This window comes from Quercus suber, unplaced genomic scaffold (assembly GCF_002906115.3).
Source record: "Quercus suber isolate HL8 unplaced genomic scaffold, Cork oak 2.0 scaffold_39, whole genome shotgun sequence".
Classification (NCBI taxonomy): Eukaryota; Viridiplantae; Streptophyta; class Magnoliopsida; order Fagales; family Fagaceae; genus Quercus; species Quercus suber.
This window is the reverse complement of record NW_027069504.1, coordinates 1,172,660-1,189,918: the sequence shown is the minus strand read 5'-3', so window position 1 is coordinate 1,189,918 and position 17,259 is coordinate 1,172,660. Positions and strand designations below refer to the sequence as shown.

The 17,259-nt window shown below is 38.3% G+C and overlaps 2 protein-coding genes across 3 annotated transcripts; one reads left to right on the top strand and one right to left on the bottom strand.

Annotated features, from left to right (window-relative positions):
- The first annotated feature begins 577 nt into the window (after positions 1–577).
- LOC111997842 (probable LRR receptor-like serine/threonine-protein kinase At4g29180) lies at positions 578–7,004 on the top strand. 2 transcript variants are annotated; one of them, XM_065771091.1, is made up of 12 exons: positions 578–677; positions 996–2,030; positions 2,189–2,327; positions 2,415–2,486; positions 2,627–2,698; positions 2,782–2,862; positions 3,069–3,226; positions 3,627–3,847; positions 4,023–4,149; positions 4,457–4,519; positions 5,903–6,092; positions 6,403–7,004. In XM_065771091.1, exons 1-12 carry the CDS (start codon positions 602–604, stop codon positions 6,833–6,835), a joined length of 2,667 nt encoding a protein of 888 aa, XP_065627163.1. In that variant the 5' UTR covers positions 578–601; the 3' UTR covers positions 6,836–7,004. The 2 variants fall into 2 exon arrangements, with proteins under 2 accessions (XP_065627163.1, XP_065627164.1); XM_065771092.1 differs by lacking the exon at positions 4,457–4,519.
- Positions 7,005–11,181: 4,177 nt separating this feature from the next.
- Positions 11,182–16,173, bottom strand: LOC111997832 (uncharacterized). Its single transcript, XM_065771040.1, has 3 exons — positions 16,166–16,173; positions 15,784–16,095; positions 11,182–11,929 (listed from the first exon to the last, which is right to left on the bottom strand). The coding sequence occupies exons 1-3, from the start codon at positions 16,171–16,173 to the stop codon at positions 11,182–11,184; spliced, it is 1,068 nt and encodes a 355-aa protein (XP_065627112.1).
- Between the last annotated feature and the right edge of the window lie 1,086 nt (positions 16,174–17,259).

Here is a 17,259-nt window from a genome sequence, read left to right as displayed (position 1 = left end):
AGAACATCAAGAGTGAATTAAACAAATTCTCATCATGTTGTCTTCACATTTACATTAGCTAACTCATGTTATCATAGTAGATAGATGATAATGGAGATACATATTTGCTTCATCCTATGGATGTTGTGTGCAATCTTTGTTCATGGGCAGCTCCAACAAGGTTAGCAAAGTCTCTCAACTGAAAATTGATTAATATGTTTCTTCTTCTGCTTCTTCTTCTTCGTTTTTTTCTCTTTTCTTTTCATTTTTATTTTATTTTATAACACTTTTTTTTATTTATTTTTATTTTAAGTAGAATGATTTTTTTAGACAAATTGCTACTTTTGCTAATTTTGAACGCCTCTGCACTTGAGTGTTTGAATTGATGGATTAGTGGATTAGATTTTCATAAAGTTGGTCTTATTTGATAAAGTTAGTAAGAATCAGAAAAGATTGTTCATTCATTCTTAACATAGGTTGTTTATTTCTTTTTGTTTAGGCTTCATAAGCATTGATTGTGGGAGTTCCCAGAATTTCACATACCAAGACCCTGATACTGGCATTTTCTATGCTCCTGATGAAGCTTTTATAGACAATAAACTCATGTTATCATAGTAGATAGATGATAATGGAGATACATATTTGCTTCATCCTATGGATGTTGTGTGCAATCTTTGTTCATGGGCAGCTCCAACAAGGTTAGCAAAGTCTCTCAACTGAAAATTGATTAATATGTTTCTTCTTCTGCTTCTTCTTCTTCGTTTTTTTCTCTTTTCTTTTCATTTTTATTTTATTTTATAACACTTTTTTTTATTTATTTTTATTTTAAGTAGAATGATTTTTTTAGACAAATTGCTACTTTTGCTAATTTTGAACGCCTCTGCACTTGAGTGTTTGAATTGATGGATTAGTGGATTAGATTTTCATAAAGTTGGTCTTATTTGATAAAGTTAGTAAGAATCAGAAAAGATTGTTCATTCATTCTTAACATAGGTTGTTTATTTCTTTTTGTTTAGGCTTCATAAGCATTGATTGTGGGAGTTCCCAGAATTTCACATACCAAGACCCTGATACTGGCATTTTCTATGCTCCTGATGAAGCTTTTATAGACAATGGGATTAACAACAACATCTCTTCTGAGTATGCATATCCAAACAATCTCAACCTGCCTCTCCCACTTTCTGATCTAAGAAGTTTTCCTCTTCGAAACAAAAATTGTTACACCTTAAAGACCCATGGTGGAAAAGGCAATTTGTACTTGACAAGAGCTTCATTCTTGTATGGAAACTATGATAGACTAAACAAGTTACCAGAATTTGACATCTATTTTGATGTCAATCTTTGGTCCTCTATAAAATTTAGTGAAGCTTCTGAGACTGTCATAACTGAGATTATTGGTATTGCACAATCAGACAACATTCACATTTGTCTCGTGAACAAAGGCTTGGGAACTCCTTTTATTTCAGCCTTGGAGCTTAGACCTCTAAATAATTCAATTTATGATACCGAGTTTGGGAAATCTGCTTCATTAGTACGCTTCCAAAGATTGGATGTTGGATCAACCAATGGAAGTGGAAGATATAAAGATGACATTTATGATCGCCTTTGGTCCTCCTACATGCTCCCTACTTGGGATTCAATCACCACTTCAATAGCGATAAATAATAATAATAATGGCTATCAAGCACCACAGGAAGTCATACAGACAGCTGCTAGGCCAGCGAATAATAGTGAACCCTTGAGATTGTATTGGAGTATTGATGATCCTAGCTCTCAATTTTATGTGTACTTGTACTTTGCTGAAGTGGAGCAGCTTGAGAAGAACCAGTCGAGGAAGTTCAATATATCTTGGAACGATCCACCGTTGTCTACAACTTTTAGTCCTCGTTACTTATATGCCACCACAATATCTAGTCCAAGAGCCTTGGTGGGAAAAGAGCACTGGATTTCTATATACAAAACAGAGGATTCAGCCCTTCCACCTATCCTCAATGCTGTTGAGATTTACTTGGTTAAACAGCTGGATGAATCGTCAACATTCAGTGAAGATGGTAAGCTTTCTTGTATTATTATTAACTGCAATGCTAGAGTTCCATGCCCGAATTTGAATGATATTATGGGTGTTTTTGGTGAAGCAACTCTGAGGAATATTGGATTTAATAAAGAGTTTAATATACAATTTGATCGAATATTAATTTACTAATTACAGTTGATGCTGTCATGAATGTCAAAACAATGTATAAGGTAAGCAAAAACTGGGTGGGTGATCCTTGCGGGCCAAAGAATTACTCTTGGGAAGGTCTAATATGCCAATACAATGGTTCAGTTCCTCCACGGATAATCTCAATGTTAGTCATTCTCGTCTGAACAATATTGATACTACTTCTCTGATTGAAAATGTCATTATTTAGGAGTTGCTTTTCTACCTTCAATAGGAACCTGACCTCATGTGGTTTGACTGGGACGATTGCAGCTTCCTTTGCAAAGCTCTCATTACTGGAATCTTTGTAAGTACACATTCAAAATATTTTGTTGCATGAATGTTGTGCTAGCCCTAACTTGATGAAAATAAGGATTAACCCTTTCAAGATTTAGCGTTTTGTTCAACAACTTGCAATATCTCATAAGGAAAATACTTTTGTCTCAGGGATTTATCAAACAATAGCTTAACTGGACCAGTACCTGAATTTTTGGAAGAGCTCAAATATTTGAAGTTCCTGTAAGATCTGAAGCATTGGAATTGTAATTTTAATACAATTAAGAACACATATCTCTAACAGAAATCATATTACTGACTTGTAGGAATTTGAAAAACAACCAATTATCAGGTTCTGTTCCTACGGCTCTTATTGAAAGATCAGAGGCCGGATTACTTACATTGAGGTTTGCCTCCCCCTCGTAGATTCTCAGATGCTAATATGGGAAAAAAGGCCTATATTTTTATCTCTTTTCTTGTTTTGCAAATTCTTGTTTTTGAGTAGATAATAGAAGTGGTTCATATTCTAGGATTTCATGAATTACAGTTATGCACTAAAATTTTGATATGGGACATGAAAATATGGTTAATTTGTCTATTTCCCTTCTTCCAGTGTGGATGATCAAGTGGATGACCAAAATGTCTGTAGCTCAAGTTCATGCAAAAGCAAGAAAACAAATTATGTTCCAATACTAGCACCAACAATGTCAGCATTGGTCCTCTTTATTGCTTTGCTTGTCATTTGGAAACTGAGAAGAAGAAGGAAATCAGGTAATTTCACTAGTTGTATCATTATGATTATGTGTGTTGTATGCTCCCAACATACAAGAATTAGTACAACATACTTCAACAGGATATCATTCTCATCTAGAGATGCAAAAAAGTGAAAAATGATGTAAAATGACATGCAGATGAAATAAGAAAAGAGAGGGGGGAAAAAAAAGAGATAACAAATGTAAATTGACAGTGTCTTGCAAAAAAAAATTTAGGATCCATAGGACCATTACTACAGGATAACATTAAGAAAAATAATATTTGAAAGAAATTATACAAAGGGATATATTGATCAGAAGGTGATATATTTTAGAATGTAGTATATGCAGCAATCTTCTGCTCTTCAACATAAAAATTCAAAGGTTCTGCCTAAAGTATGTTTTTGTTTAAACTTCAGCTAAAGAGTTGATTGTCTCCAGCAAAAAACACATCATAGTATCAAAGAAGAGGCAGTTTACTCATGCTGAGGTTTTAAAGATTACAAACAACTTCCATACTGTCATTGGGAAGGGAGGATTTGGGACTGTGTACCATGGTCAAATGGCAGATGGCACCCATGTTGCAGTTAAGATACTCTCTGCATCATCATCTCAAGGGCCTAAGGAATTCCAAACTGAGGTTTGTACCATTGATTAAATAAAACTTCTTTATACATTATAAAGTTTAAAATAAAAATGCGATGGCATGGATGGACAACTTTTACTCTCTATTTTGTCTCTAGTGAATATATTCATGCTAGGTAACTGCTTTAACCATTGATTATAGACTAAAGTGGTTGCTGGTGGATTTGCAGGCTGAGCTCTTAATGACAGTTTACCATAGGAACTTGGCATCTTTTGTTGGATACTGTGATGATGGTGACAACATGGCACTAATTTATGAATATATGGCTAACGGCAACCTACAAGATTATCTTTCAGGTACTTCCATGTTTATTATCACTATCTGAATGAAGAATGACTTTGAATAACCGATTACAATGCTTATACTATGCATTGTCCCAGTCTTTCTTAAATAATCCATTCCACTGTTTTTAGATTCCCTATCTTCCTATACATTTTTTTTTGCTTTTATGTTGTTTGTACATATTCTTTTAGGCTACTTAATTTTTCTAATGACGTAGTCTTCTCTTAATACAAGTTTTCTTACCTATCAAAAAGTAGTAATAATAATATGCTCAGATCCTTGAGATTATGAGAAATATTTGTTCATTTTTTATGGTTGCAGATACACGATCACATACCTTGAGTTGGGAGATGAGACTCCACATTGCAATTGATGCTGCACAAGGTCAACATCTACATTCTTTTTAGCAAATGTAATATATGAAGTACAGTGGACCTCAAAATTTTTGGAACTAAGGCTTGGTTGTTGTAATCCTGGATTACATTATGTCCAACTTTTGAATAGCATTTCATAAGTGCACCAGAACCAGTTGTCTCACATATTATTTACCAATGCTTCTTGAGAAGCCCCCAACCCAATTCCCTCTAGAATCTCTGATAAGCCCCCCGGAACTGGCTTTGCCTGGATTTCCTTGAGCCGAACCATTTGTAGCTTAAAGAAGTCTAGAGGAGGTGGTTTCCAACCAATGAGGGTGTTGGTATATCTTGTTCTCTTCATTTGATAGGGGAGGGAGAAGAAAAATTCAGTGGTAAGGGATTTAATCTTTTTGAGGACTAAAGTTGGTTTGAAAGCTTGACCTTCCATGGTGGACTTATTTGTCAATCTGTCCAAATGGACGAAGTGGTTATGGGGAAGATGACATTCCAAGGTATGTCCGGGTGGGGTGGCAAGAGCTTTTGTGGGTGAAAGAAGACATACATTTAATCCACTACTCATTGGGATGATTGTGGAAGTTGTGGGGTGTGGGGTGGATGGGTAAGGCCATAAGAGTTAGGTCTAACCAAATGGGGACAAACCCTTAGGATATGTGTAAAGATGTTTCTGGGGTGACATGGCATAGTGGACTGGGCATGTATCATCTGAAAGGATTTGCCTCTTTTTCAGGAGGTCTATTTGTGGGCAGGTGATCATGACAAGAAAGCCAAAGGAAGGTGTTGATTTTGCAAATGGTGGGGATTTTCCAAAACCACTTCCAGTTAGGATTCATGGTGGATGATGGGTAAAATGCCCATTAGGGGATGGGTGCCAAAAGAGACATTCCATTTGTGTGGAGTGGAAGGGTTTGGGGGTTGCTTTTATGGTTTCAAGAAGGCGATTTGGGGGGATGAAGGAGATGTTGTCAAGAAGCCAATTTCCATTGGGATCCCTTGTGTCCCAAACTTTAAGGGAGTGCTAAGATCTATTATGAGGGCCTTGACCAGTCCAATTAACATACCAAAAGCTAATGGAGGCCCCATTTTTAATAAGCCAACCAGCTCCTTTGTTGCAAATGTCACAAATTTTGCAAAGACTAGACCAATCGAAGAAATCCTTTTAGAGGTGCTCCGATCATGAAGATAGTTTTTCTGAACTTCAATGCATATGTAAACATTTTCTGCATTATATTTTAGATTTGTCTCAATTTTTCTTTGAAGTCATACTTAAACCTATATAATTTCTTAAAATTGTATTATTGCTCATAAATCTTGTGCCTCATATATAACATTGTGTCAATTGGACCATAATTTGATTTTATGTCATTGTGCCTGACTTGTATTGATACTGCAGGGCTAGAGTACTTGCATCATGGATGCAAGCCACCTATAATACACAGAGATGTAAAGTCAGCCAACATCCTTTTAAGTGAGAGCTTGGATGCTAAGATAGCAGATTTTGGTCTCTCCAAGGTTTTTCCAAGTGATAACCAAAGTCATGTAGTAACTACAGTCATGGGCACAACTGGATATCTTGACCCTGAGTATGTTTTCATCATGTAATTCGTTTAGTTTTTTGCATCATTAAAAGGGGGTTGCACTTGGTTCAAATGATTTCAAATAATAATAATAATAACAATAGATTGGTAATTAGAAATGATGAGCAATTCATTTCATTAGTATGCAACAAGTACCTTTTTTTTTTTTAACTACACTTACCTAAGGCTAGGGATTAGTCTGGTGCTATAAAAGCCACACTCATGTTAGGGAAGAGGGGAAAAAAAATATATATATATATATATATATATCTTTGTTAACATATGATGTGACATAATTATTTTTTGTGTTTTTTAGGTACTACAATTCTCGAAAGTTGAACGAGAAAAGTGATGTCTTCAGTTTTGGGATTGTTCTGTTAGAGCTAATCACCGGCCAACCTGCAATTGTAAAAAATGATGAACCAATCCACCTGGTGCATTGGGTGAGTCCTAAGCTTGAAATGGGGGATATAGAAAGTGTTGTTGATAAAAGGTTGCAGGGAGATTTTGATGTGAATTCTGTCTGGAAAGCTTTAGAATTAGCAATGACATGCACTACACCCACCTCCAGTCAAAGACCTACCATGAGTCTTGTGTTATCAGAACTAAAAGAATGTTTTGCAATGGAATTGTCTCATGGTCAAGAGAAAAATATGGGTTTAAGGGAGGAGATCAGTACTAAATCATACAATTCATCTGAAGTGTATTCCAAGGATACTGATTCCATGACTGGTCCATTTGGAAGGTAGATCTGAAGTGTATTCTAAGGATACTGATTCCGCGCCCCCCCTTTTTAGTGGGGACTTTCAAGTGTGCGACTTGTTTTTGCTTATTCATTTTTGTCAAATAGTTCTTTGTATATTGCCAGATTGGGTTATTATTATTATTATTTTATTTGGGAAAGTAGTTTCCTAGTAACTCGTCACATATATTAGATATTAAATTTGAAGCACAATTAATTTTTTTTTAAAGGAAAACTCTTGGCAGTTGGGACCTTAGAAAAATTGGGCTATGTTGAACCCAAATTGTCAAAATCCAAATTAAATCTAATTTAGTTTCTAATTGTTGTTTAATTTCACCTATTTCAAATTTATTTTCCTTAATTTTGGTGCCAAATGACCTATTTATAATATTAATGACTATCTCACTCATCTAGGATGTAATTTGTGCATAAACATTTAAAAGTTGTGATGATAAGATAATAATGTGATTTGGAGTTTGCCAAAGATAAAAATATTCACACAAAAACAAAATTTAGGCTGCGTTTGAATCGGTGGTAATCAATTTCCGGAAATCATTTTCCACATTTTCCGCGTGTTTGGCAGTTACGGAAAATTTTATTTTCTGGAAATTCACTTCCTATTTTCCCTTAGACAACGGAAATGCATTTCCGTTCCTATTTTCACTTCAATTGATTTCCGGAAAGAGAGAGAGAGAGAGAGAGAGAGAGAGAGAGAGAGAAGGGAAGGAGAGAGAGAGAGAGAGAGAGAGAGAGAGGAAGAAGAGACAGCTCGGCGAGACCCAGACCCATCGGCGAGACCCAGCGAGCGCCGATCGTCGATCGCCCTTCCAGACCCAGCGATCGTCGATCGTCGATCGCACTTCCAGCGACTCGCATCACGAACCAGACCTAGTGACTCGCCGATTGTTGCGCCTTCGACCTTCGACCTTCGACCCAGCAACTCGCACCGCGAACTAGACCCAACGACTCGCCGATCGTCGTGCCTTCGACCTTTGACCCAGACCCAATGACTCGCACCACGAACCCACGCCATCACCTCACCCGCCTTCGCCTCACCACACCGACGACCCAGACCTTCGACCCAAACCCATCTCAATTTTGTTTTTTTTAAGTTTGATTGTTGTTGTTATTGTTGTTGTGTTTTTGTTGCCGGAATTTGCTGCCGAAATTTTTTGTTGAATTGGCTGTGATGTTGAAATTTTTTGTAATAAAATTTATTTGGATGCTGAGAAAATGTGAAAATTTTTTCAGAAAATAGCATTTTTAGAATACATCCAAACACATAAAAATATTTCCCACAACAATTTTCATAATTCAACTAAACACTTAAAAATATTTTCCTTTTCCGGAAAATATATATTTTTCGGAAAACGTTTTACACGAAACAAACACAGCCTTAATATAGTTTGGCCAACTTTTTATTTATCTTCTTACAAGCATTGCCAAGTAGGGGTTTTTTTTTTTTATTTTTTTTATTTTTAGAGAAACTACAAGCATTGCCAACCAAAACAATAAAAAGAAGTAACACAGACACATAATTAAACATACCCAATATATTCTCACACAAACATACTAAACAGTTCCAATCTTTGTCTTCTAACTAATGTCTCTCAAACCTTTTACCCCCAAACTCTTTAAGTCACGTGCTTTCTTGTTCAAAGCAGCTCTCTGTTTTATTTCAGCCTCAACGGCTAATAAAAACTCTGTTGCTTGATTTTCCAAACCTTCTAGGAATGTGCCTAGGAAGCTATCAAAGTCGTTGAATTTACTTTGGAACCACTTTGAGTAAGGTTCTTGCCTCACCGAACCATCCACACCCACAACTTTCTATTCTTCCATGGCCAAGGGTAGAGAAAAAGCAAGTGGTTCAACAGCTAGGAACAGATCAGCATCCTCCGAAACAGTGTCCGAAACCCAATCCTCCACAAGTACTTCATCCTCTTCGAAATGAGCCGATGATACATCCATAGAGTCTGAAGACTTTAACGGAACCAAGGCCAACTGGTTTTGCTCTTCCAACACCTCGGTGGCTTCACCCGATGGCAAAGAGATCTAAATCGAAACTGCAACCCTCCTCCCATCTCGCAATTCAAGCACCCACTGCTCCGAATTCCCCCATTTCTTGATTACATTGCCGGAATGCTCCTGAAGTCTCAGTCGAAGGTCTCGCAGCATTGCCAAGTAGGGGTTTTTTTTTTTTATTTTTTTTATTTTTAGAGAAACTACAAGCATTGCCAACCAAAACAATAAAAAGAAGTAACACAGACACATAATTAAACATACCCAATATATTCTCACACAAACATACTAAACAGTTCCAATCTTTGTCTTCTAACTAATGTCTCTCAAACCTTTTACCCCCAAACTCTTTAAGTCACGTGCTTTCTTGTTCAAAGCAGCTCTCTGTTTTATTTCAGCCTCAACGGCTAATAAAAACTCTGTTGCTTGATTTTCCAAACCTTCTAGGAATGTGCCTAGGAAGCTATCAAAGTCGTTGAATTTACTTTGGAACCACTTTGAGTAAGGTTCTTGCCTCACCGAACCATCCACACCCACAACTTTCTATTCTTCCATGGCCAAGGGTAGAGAAAAAGCAAGTGGTTCAACAGCTAGGAACAGATCAGCATCCTCCGAAACAGTGTCCGAAACCCAATCCTCCACAAGTACTTCATCCTCTTCGAAATGAGCCGATGATACATCCATAGAGTCTGAAGACTTTAACGGAACCAAGGCCAACTGGTTTTGCTCTTCCAACACCTCGGTGGCTTCACCCGATGGCAAAGAGATCTAAATCGAAACTGCAACCCTCCTCCCATCTCGCAATTCAAGCACCCACTGCTCCGAATTCCCCCATTTCTTGATTACATTGCCGGAATGCTCCTGAAGTCTCAGTCGAAGGTCTCGCTACAGGTTCTCTTCACCATTTGAGGTCCATGTCGACCCATTCCTGGCCTTATCGGAACCAAGAATCTCAGTAGCAACTTCATCTTGAGGATGCATCGGCACAGCATCCAAGGCTTAAAAAACCCTTCTGTGGGCTTAACACTAGGTGGGCTTATATTGTCTCGACCCACTTCTTGGACTTTGGAGCACTTAACTTCCCACCGACCATCCAGCCCACAATCCAATCTTAAAGAGACATCCAGCGTTAAAAGAGCAATTGTGCCGTTAAAAAACATTTTCTTTAATCTCAAATGTGATTTTAGCCCCAGGCATCGCTCTTTCCTTCCAAGCATCCCTATCGCGCGAATCATGGTTCTGATTGCTCAAGATTGTTTTGTTTGAATTTTGAAAGTTGAGCATTAATTGCTTTCCTTTCTTGCTTCCACCGTTGCCAACCAAAAGGATTTTGAATTTTGTTGTCAGAACTTCTCCATTGTCGATTTCAAGACAAATAAAGATGGCGGTCTGACGGCTAGTGTCTTGGGAGCAATAGCCTTCCGTAGATGAAATCCAAACCCCCTCCGCCCACTATGCAGTTTTCCTTCGGCACAAGGATGAAGCCTTTTTGACAGCCATGAACAAGTTCTGAGATCATAAAAAAACTGCCATGTGCATTAGAACCCAGTTGCAGAATAAAAACTTTATCGCCATCCTTGAAGGTTCTTGCAAAATTTCCAAGAGGTACATTGGGCATAAGATCCTCCACATTAACTAGCAAACGCATTGCACTTTCTTTACCCATGAACACTGACCGGAGAGAAGCCCTATTTCTTCCATATATGCTTAACATGTAATAAGTACCTCCCTCAACCGAAAATTCAAAAGTTTTGGACTCGACAATAAAGAAAATGGAACCTCCCATGACAACGGAGAAAAAAACCAATAATTTTGTGACTAATCCGAGGTAGCCAGGCCTCTAACAAACAGGAAAAGCTCTAGCTATACATTCTGATATTGTTACTATACTCAAAATTGCAAAGGTTTAGTCATCTAGAATTAGAAGAAGACACATCTCTTCTTTCGGTTTTTAAGCGTATTCTTGCTGCACCCAATCAAGAGGAGGATTGGAAGTGGAACTGAAGCTTAGATGCTTATTATTGATGGTGGCAGCAACATGAGTGTTGTTTCTGAGGCTACTGTTGAGAGGTTGAAGCTAGTACGCACCATGCAATCTACCCCTTTTTTTAATCTCCCTCTATTTTTTTTTTCTTAACTCCAAATCTTCTTGTTTAATTAGTGATATTTGGAAATGTTTTTCAACCTACTTCGCTTTTCTTTATATTTTTGCTAATATGGTTTTAAAAATGCTAACATGCTTATTGCTACAAGTGAAAGCATGACAAGGATTTCAATTCATCCATACCTGTAATGACTAATGACATCACTTCTTATTCTCATAGCAGCATCTTCTTAGTGAGATACCACATTTCTTCCATCTAGTAAAGCAAGGCTCTCCATGTAAGTAGCTACATCTAAATGATAATTCACTTGAGTGCTAATCTCCTTCTCATGTAGAGTTTCAAGGTCAATTAAAACATACTTATCTTTCCACTCTAATTCACTATTGGTAGAGACCGCTTTTTGAACTAGAAGTAAGCCATACCTAGTGAAACCAATGAAATGAAGAAGATTTCCGATTGATAGAACACGAAGTTTATTCCAGGAATCAATCATACCATACTCCCTCATCACCCAAATGGAGCATAGCGTGCTATGTGGCTGGGCACCACTTCTATATTCAATCAAAGCCAGCTTCCCCTTGAACGATGTAACAAATTTCATAAAACAACTTCCTTCACCTTCATCATCAGGCAGTGGTAGTTGTTTGAATTTCTCACTATTAACATCAAATGACAAAAGCATACGAGCAAAATGCCTCTCGTATAACATACAATGCAAATGTCCACTAACAAATGGTAATGCCGTAAAATTATTCACATTGTAGTAAAAATCATTGGGTCTCAACGAGATTCCAAGTTCAACTCTTTTCCATGAATCCGAACTTAATGAGTACACGCAAACCTCAAGGGGAGGCTTAGGCTTGGCAAATGCTGGTGAAAGCCCAACAACCTTGAAGTCATTATTCTGGGAATCACACCCAATTCTGAATGTCACAATAGGAAACTGGATATCAGGCAACCTCTTAAATTTTCTAATACTGGGGTTCCACAAGTAAAAAACATTAGACCATGCTGAATTATAAATATTGAAACACAATATTCCATTACATGAACCCACAACGGAGGGATGCCCAGATTGATAGGTGAAGGGAACTCTAAAGTCGAATATGGTTTCAAAGGTGCGGTCGTAAGCGAGAGTACAGACTTGACCGCTAGAATGTGAAGAACCATGAATAGAACATGAAGGTTCGGGAATATTCCTAGGAATGTGGATGACATAACCACATTGATGATTGTGATTAAGGAGGTGGGTAGAGATGAAATTAGGGTTGGCTATGGAAGAGTACCAAGGTTTGCAAACACACCTGAATCTTAGGAGTGATTTCACAGGTAGCCTTGCTAAGATGTCCAACACGATCTCATCTGGGAGATCATCCTTCGTCCTACGTCAGAGGATCACTTCTCGTTCTTGGGACATTATTCAACGAAAGACAGAGAGAGAGAGAGAGAGAGAGAGAGTGTGTGTGTGTGTGTGTGTGTGTGTTTTTTCTTTTAAGAGACACAGAGAGAGAGAGAGAGAGAGAGAGTGTGTGTGTGTGTGTGTGTTAATTGTTAAACAGTATAATATCAGTCAACTAATTAAGCTGCTTTTTCTTTTCTTTCCTTTTTTAAAATCTAATATACGTGAGCTCACTGAATTGTGCCATTTAAAAATTAGGGTCAATACATTTTACCAATATAAACTATATATCAAGTTACACTTTACACTTTAAACTTTTTAAATGCATATTTTACACCATAAATTATAACTTTTATTACACTTTACACTCTGACGTTAAGTTTGATGTTAACTTAGATAGAAATTCGAAGTTTAGGTGTAAAGTGTAATAAAAAATATAGTTTGGAGTAGTAATATGTAATTTTTCATTTATTTTTAAAGAAATTGAGAAGATGAGTAATTAGGTATTTTTGTGTAATGTCATACTTTTCAATCCAAGTTAATGGCAAATTTAACATTGATGTGCAAAATGTAACGGGAGGTCATAATTTAGGGTACAAAATTTGCATTCAAAATTTTTAGGATGTAAAGTGTAATCTTGGTATAGTTTAGGGTGATAAACTATAATTTCCCCTTAAAAATTAAATAAATGTCATGTATGACACATCCATTTCTATGAATTGAAGGAAGTCATTTTTTGGATTTGCTTAATTCCTCTTTAATGAGTAAAATCAAACACTTGTTAACATATTGTATTTCCTTAAATAATGCTTTGAATACTTAACTAGGGTAAGGAAAAAAATGAGAAGAAAAGGAAAGGAAAGTTGGAAAGGAAAGAAATGAAAAATATATAATATATTGAATTATTTGGAGCTTTGATCTCATCTTGAATTGTTTTCCTATTGTTTAGAGATTAGTTTATTAAAATGTTTGATTTTAGTTTTTGTTGAGTAAATCTTCATGTAAAATTTTGGGCAAATTACAACTTACTCACTTATGGTTTGGCCCGAATTTAAGTTGTCTACTTGTAATTTGAAATTTGACACTTTACCTAATTGAACTTTGCTTCATTAGGCTTCCGTAACCCAACTCTTCATTTGTAGTTAGAAAAACACATTTTAATTTGAAAACATAACATAAGACAGATAAAAAAGTTAGGGTTATGAATATTATGAAATTTCAAAGGTAGATGAAGAAGCTTGAGTGCATTAGACTTGAAGTTCAATTTCTGTTTATATCAAAATTTTATTGGTATCTTAGTTTGATGATAAAGAACACAATTGAAGGGGATAAAAATTAAGGTTGACAGATTTGTTTAAATAAACCTACTATAGGTGACGGTATTAAGTTAATGGGTGATCAAAAACAAGACGACGGATTGAGGTACTGAATGGAGAGATCACATGACGGATGGTCCCCCATAGTGGACAGATAATCCTTTGTGATGAATGGATTCTAGGTACATAGGCCCGAGGCCAACGGATATTAAGGCCACATGGCTTAAGTAAACTCTAAGGAATCCTAAATGAAAATATCTTGCACCCTATGATTAACCCTAATCAATGGAATCCCTATATGGGAAGAATCCCACAAAATACATATATTTATTAGGATCTTCCTTATAAAGAAACATTTTCTTGCCTAAGAAATAGGAGTCGGTTCTACATTACTATAAAAACCCCAAGCCCTCAAAAATAAGATACGCATAATTTATCCCAGCTCTGACATTCTAGAGTTGTGAAAGTTCTCTAACTTAACTTTCGGAGGGTTTTTGGCTAGTACCATATCGGTGCTCTCTATAGGCTTTTTCTTCTTCTTCTTCTTCTTTATTATGCAAGTTTTGTCTAGAGCACATGAGGCTGTGCGGCATATTGATAATTTTCGGCATCATCAGTTGGCGCTGTTTGTGGGAAAGATAGGAAGTAAGCCATACTACCACTTCCCAGATGAAAAGTTACATGGTACTTACTCACTCGATGGCGACCACCAATAACAATCAAGGGGATGAGCCGCGCACCACCGCCCTTGAGAGACAGGTTCAAACTCTTGCAGCAGCAGTATAACGCCTCACCAAACAAAATCATGACCTAGAGGAGCAGCTGCGCCAAAAGAACACAGTGTTTAACACCCAAAAGGAGGACCAAGAAGGTACTAGCACTGAGAGAAAGAACCAGGAGGGGCCCGGAAGGCAGCACCCTAAGCAGACAAAAGTGACAGGGTATAAACCGTCCATCTACCACAGATACTGCTCTACCATACATGGTCATGGAGATGTAGATGATGAAGGAAAGGATGGGCTTCATGATGAACACCCTCAGAGGATAGGTGTCAAGCGATCTCGACGAGTTAGTCCATCGGACGGACTTGCCTTTCACTGCACCCGCCACGTCATTCCTCCTTCCACTAAAGTTTCGTATGCCACAGGTAGAAGTCTACAATGGATCAAAGGATCCCTTAGATCACTTGGAGTCATTCAAAACTCTCATGCACTTGCAAGGCGTGACAGATGAAATCATGTGTCGAGCCTTCCCAACGACGTTGAAGGGTCCTGCGAAGGTATGGTTCAGCAGGTTGGTGCCCAACTCTATCAGTACCTTTAAGAAGCTGAGCGCCCAGTTTGCCTCGCACTTTATAAGGGGGCACAGGTATAAGAAGTCCATTGTGTGCCTGATGAGCATCAAGCAACGGGAGGAGAAAATGCTGAGATCCTACATAACTCACTTTAATAAGGAGGCCCTCTCGATTGACGAAGTTGATGACAAGATAATAATGGCTACCTTTACCAAAGGGTTACGGAAGGAGAAGTTTACGTTTTCCTTATACAAAAAGAACCCAAAAAACCATGTTGGATGTACTTTATAGGACTACTAAGTACAAGAACATGGAGGACGCACTGTTGGCCCGAGAAGGGAAGCCCAAGAAGAGGGAAAGACAAGAGGTCGCACGGCAAGATAGGGGACGGAAGATGGCTAGGACTAGAAAGTAACAGGAGGACAGACGTTCCAAACCCCCCACTGGGAGGTTCACAAGCTTCACCCTGCTAACTGCCCAATTGACCAAGTCCTGATGTAGATCAAGGACGAAAGAGCCTTTACATTCCCTGGCAAGTTGAAAGGAGATCCTAGTAAGAGGTCTAGAGATAAGTACTGCCGTTTCCACCGTGATCACAACCATGACATGTCCGACTACTATGACTTAAAGCAGAAATTAGAAGCTTTAATTAGACAAGGAAAGTTACAAATGTTCGTCAATAAGGAGAGGACAGATAAACCATAAGAGTAGGTGGCCCGAAGGGAAAATGAGCATCCTAGGCCCCTTTAGGAGACATAAGGATGATCGTAAGGGGAACCATAGCTTCTAGTTCATCCAGGATGGCTCGTAAAACCTACTTACGAATTGTGCAGAATGTCTAGTTGATAGGCTTCGTCCCAAAGATGGCATGAATCGATAACCCTATAATTGGGTTCATAGAGGAAGATGCCTGCCATCTCCACCACCCATACAACAATGCGCTCGTAGTTAGCATATGGGTAGGGGACTACAACACCCACCGGGTCCTTGTAGACAATAGGATTTTTGCTGATATCCTCTACTACCCGACATTCTAGTAAATGAGGATTGAAAAAGAATGGTTGGTTCCAACCAATGCACCGCTCGTTGGATTTGGAGGAATAAGAGTATACCCCCTCGGTGCGGTCACTTTGCCTGTAACAGTTGGTGATTACCCTCAGCAGATCACCAAAGATGTCTCATTCCTGGTTATTCATCTGCTTACAACACCATCTTGGGCCGTCCTACCCTTAACTCGTGGAAGGCCATAACATCAACTTACCAATTGATGATTAAATTCCCCACTAAGTACAGAGTGGGAGAGGTACGAGGGGATTAAGTAGCAGTGTGTGAGTGCTCTATTGCCATGTTGGAGATGGATGATCGTTTACCAACAATGCGTATAGAAAAGCAGTGGACGGTGGTAGAACCCATGGAAGGGCTGAAGGAGGTACTCCTTGATAATTCTAGGCCTGAGCGAATGACCAGGATCGGCACTCTTGCTAGCCCACCAATACGACAGGCGCTTACAGCATTTCTAAGGGAGAACCAGGAGGTCTTCACCTAGAGCCATGAAGACATGCCTAGAATTGATCTTTGGGTTATTGTCCACAAGTTGAATGTATCACCTTCTTTTCCCTCTATTCGTCAAAAGAAACGGGTATTCATGTAGGAGCGAGACAATGCCATAGTAGAAAAGGTTCACAAGCTACAAGAAGCAGAGTTCGTACAAGAAGTATACTACCCCGATTGATTGGCTAACATAGTGATGGTCAAAAAGGCCAACGGTAAGTGGAGGATGTGCATGGACTTCACGGACTTGAACAAGGCATGCCTTAAGGACAGCTACCTACTTCTACGAATCGACATATTGGTGGATTCGATAGCAAGACATTAGTTACTGAGCTTCATGGATGCATTTTCTGGTTACAACTAGATCAAGCTGGACGAAGCTGATCAAGAGAAGACTTCATTCGTCATCAGCCAGGGTCTTTTCAGCTATAAAGTAATGCTGTTCGGACTCAAGAACGGAGGGGCTACGTATCAAAGGCTGATGAATAAGATGTTCGCATATCAGATTGGGAGGAACATTCAAGTCTACGTAGACGACATGTTGGTAAAAAGCATTCGGGAGGATGACCATCTAGACGACCTCAAGGAAACCTTCGATACCCTTTGTTCTTATAACATGAAGCTGATCGAGCAAATGTGCATTTGTGGTGATGACGGGAAAATTCCTTGGGTTCATGCTATCCCAAAGAGGTATTGAGGTTAACCTAGATAAAATACAGGCCATAATAGAGTTGACCTTTTCAAAAA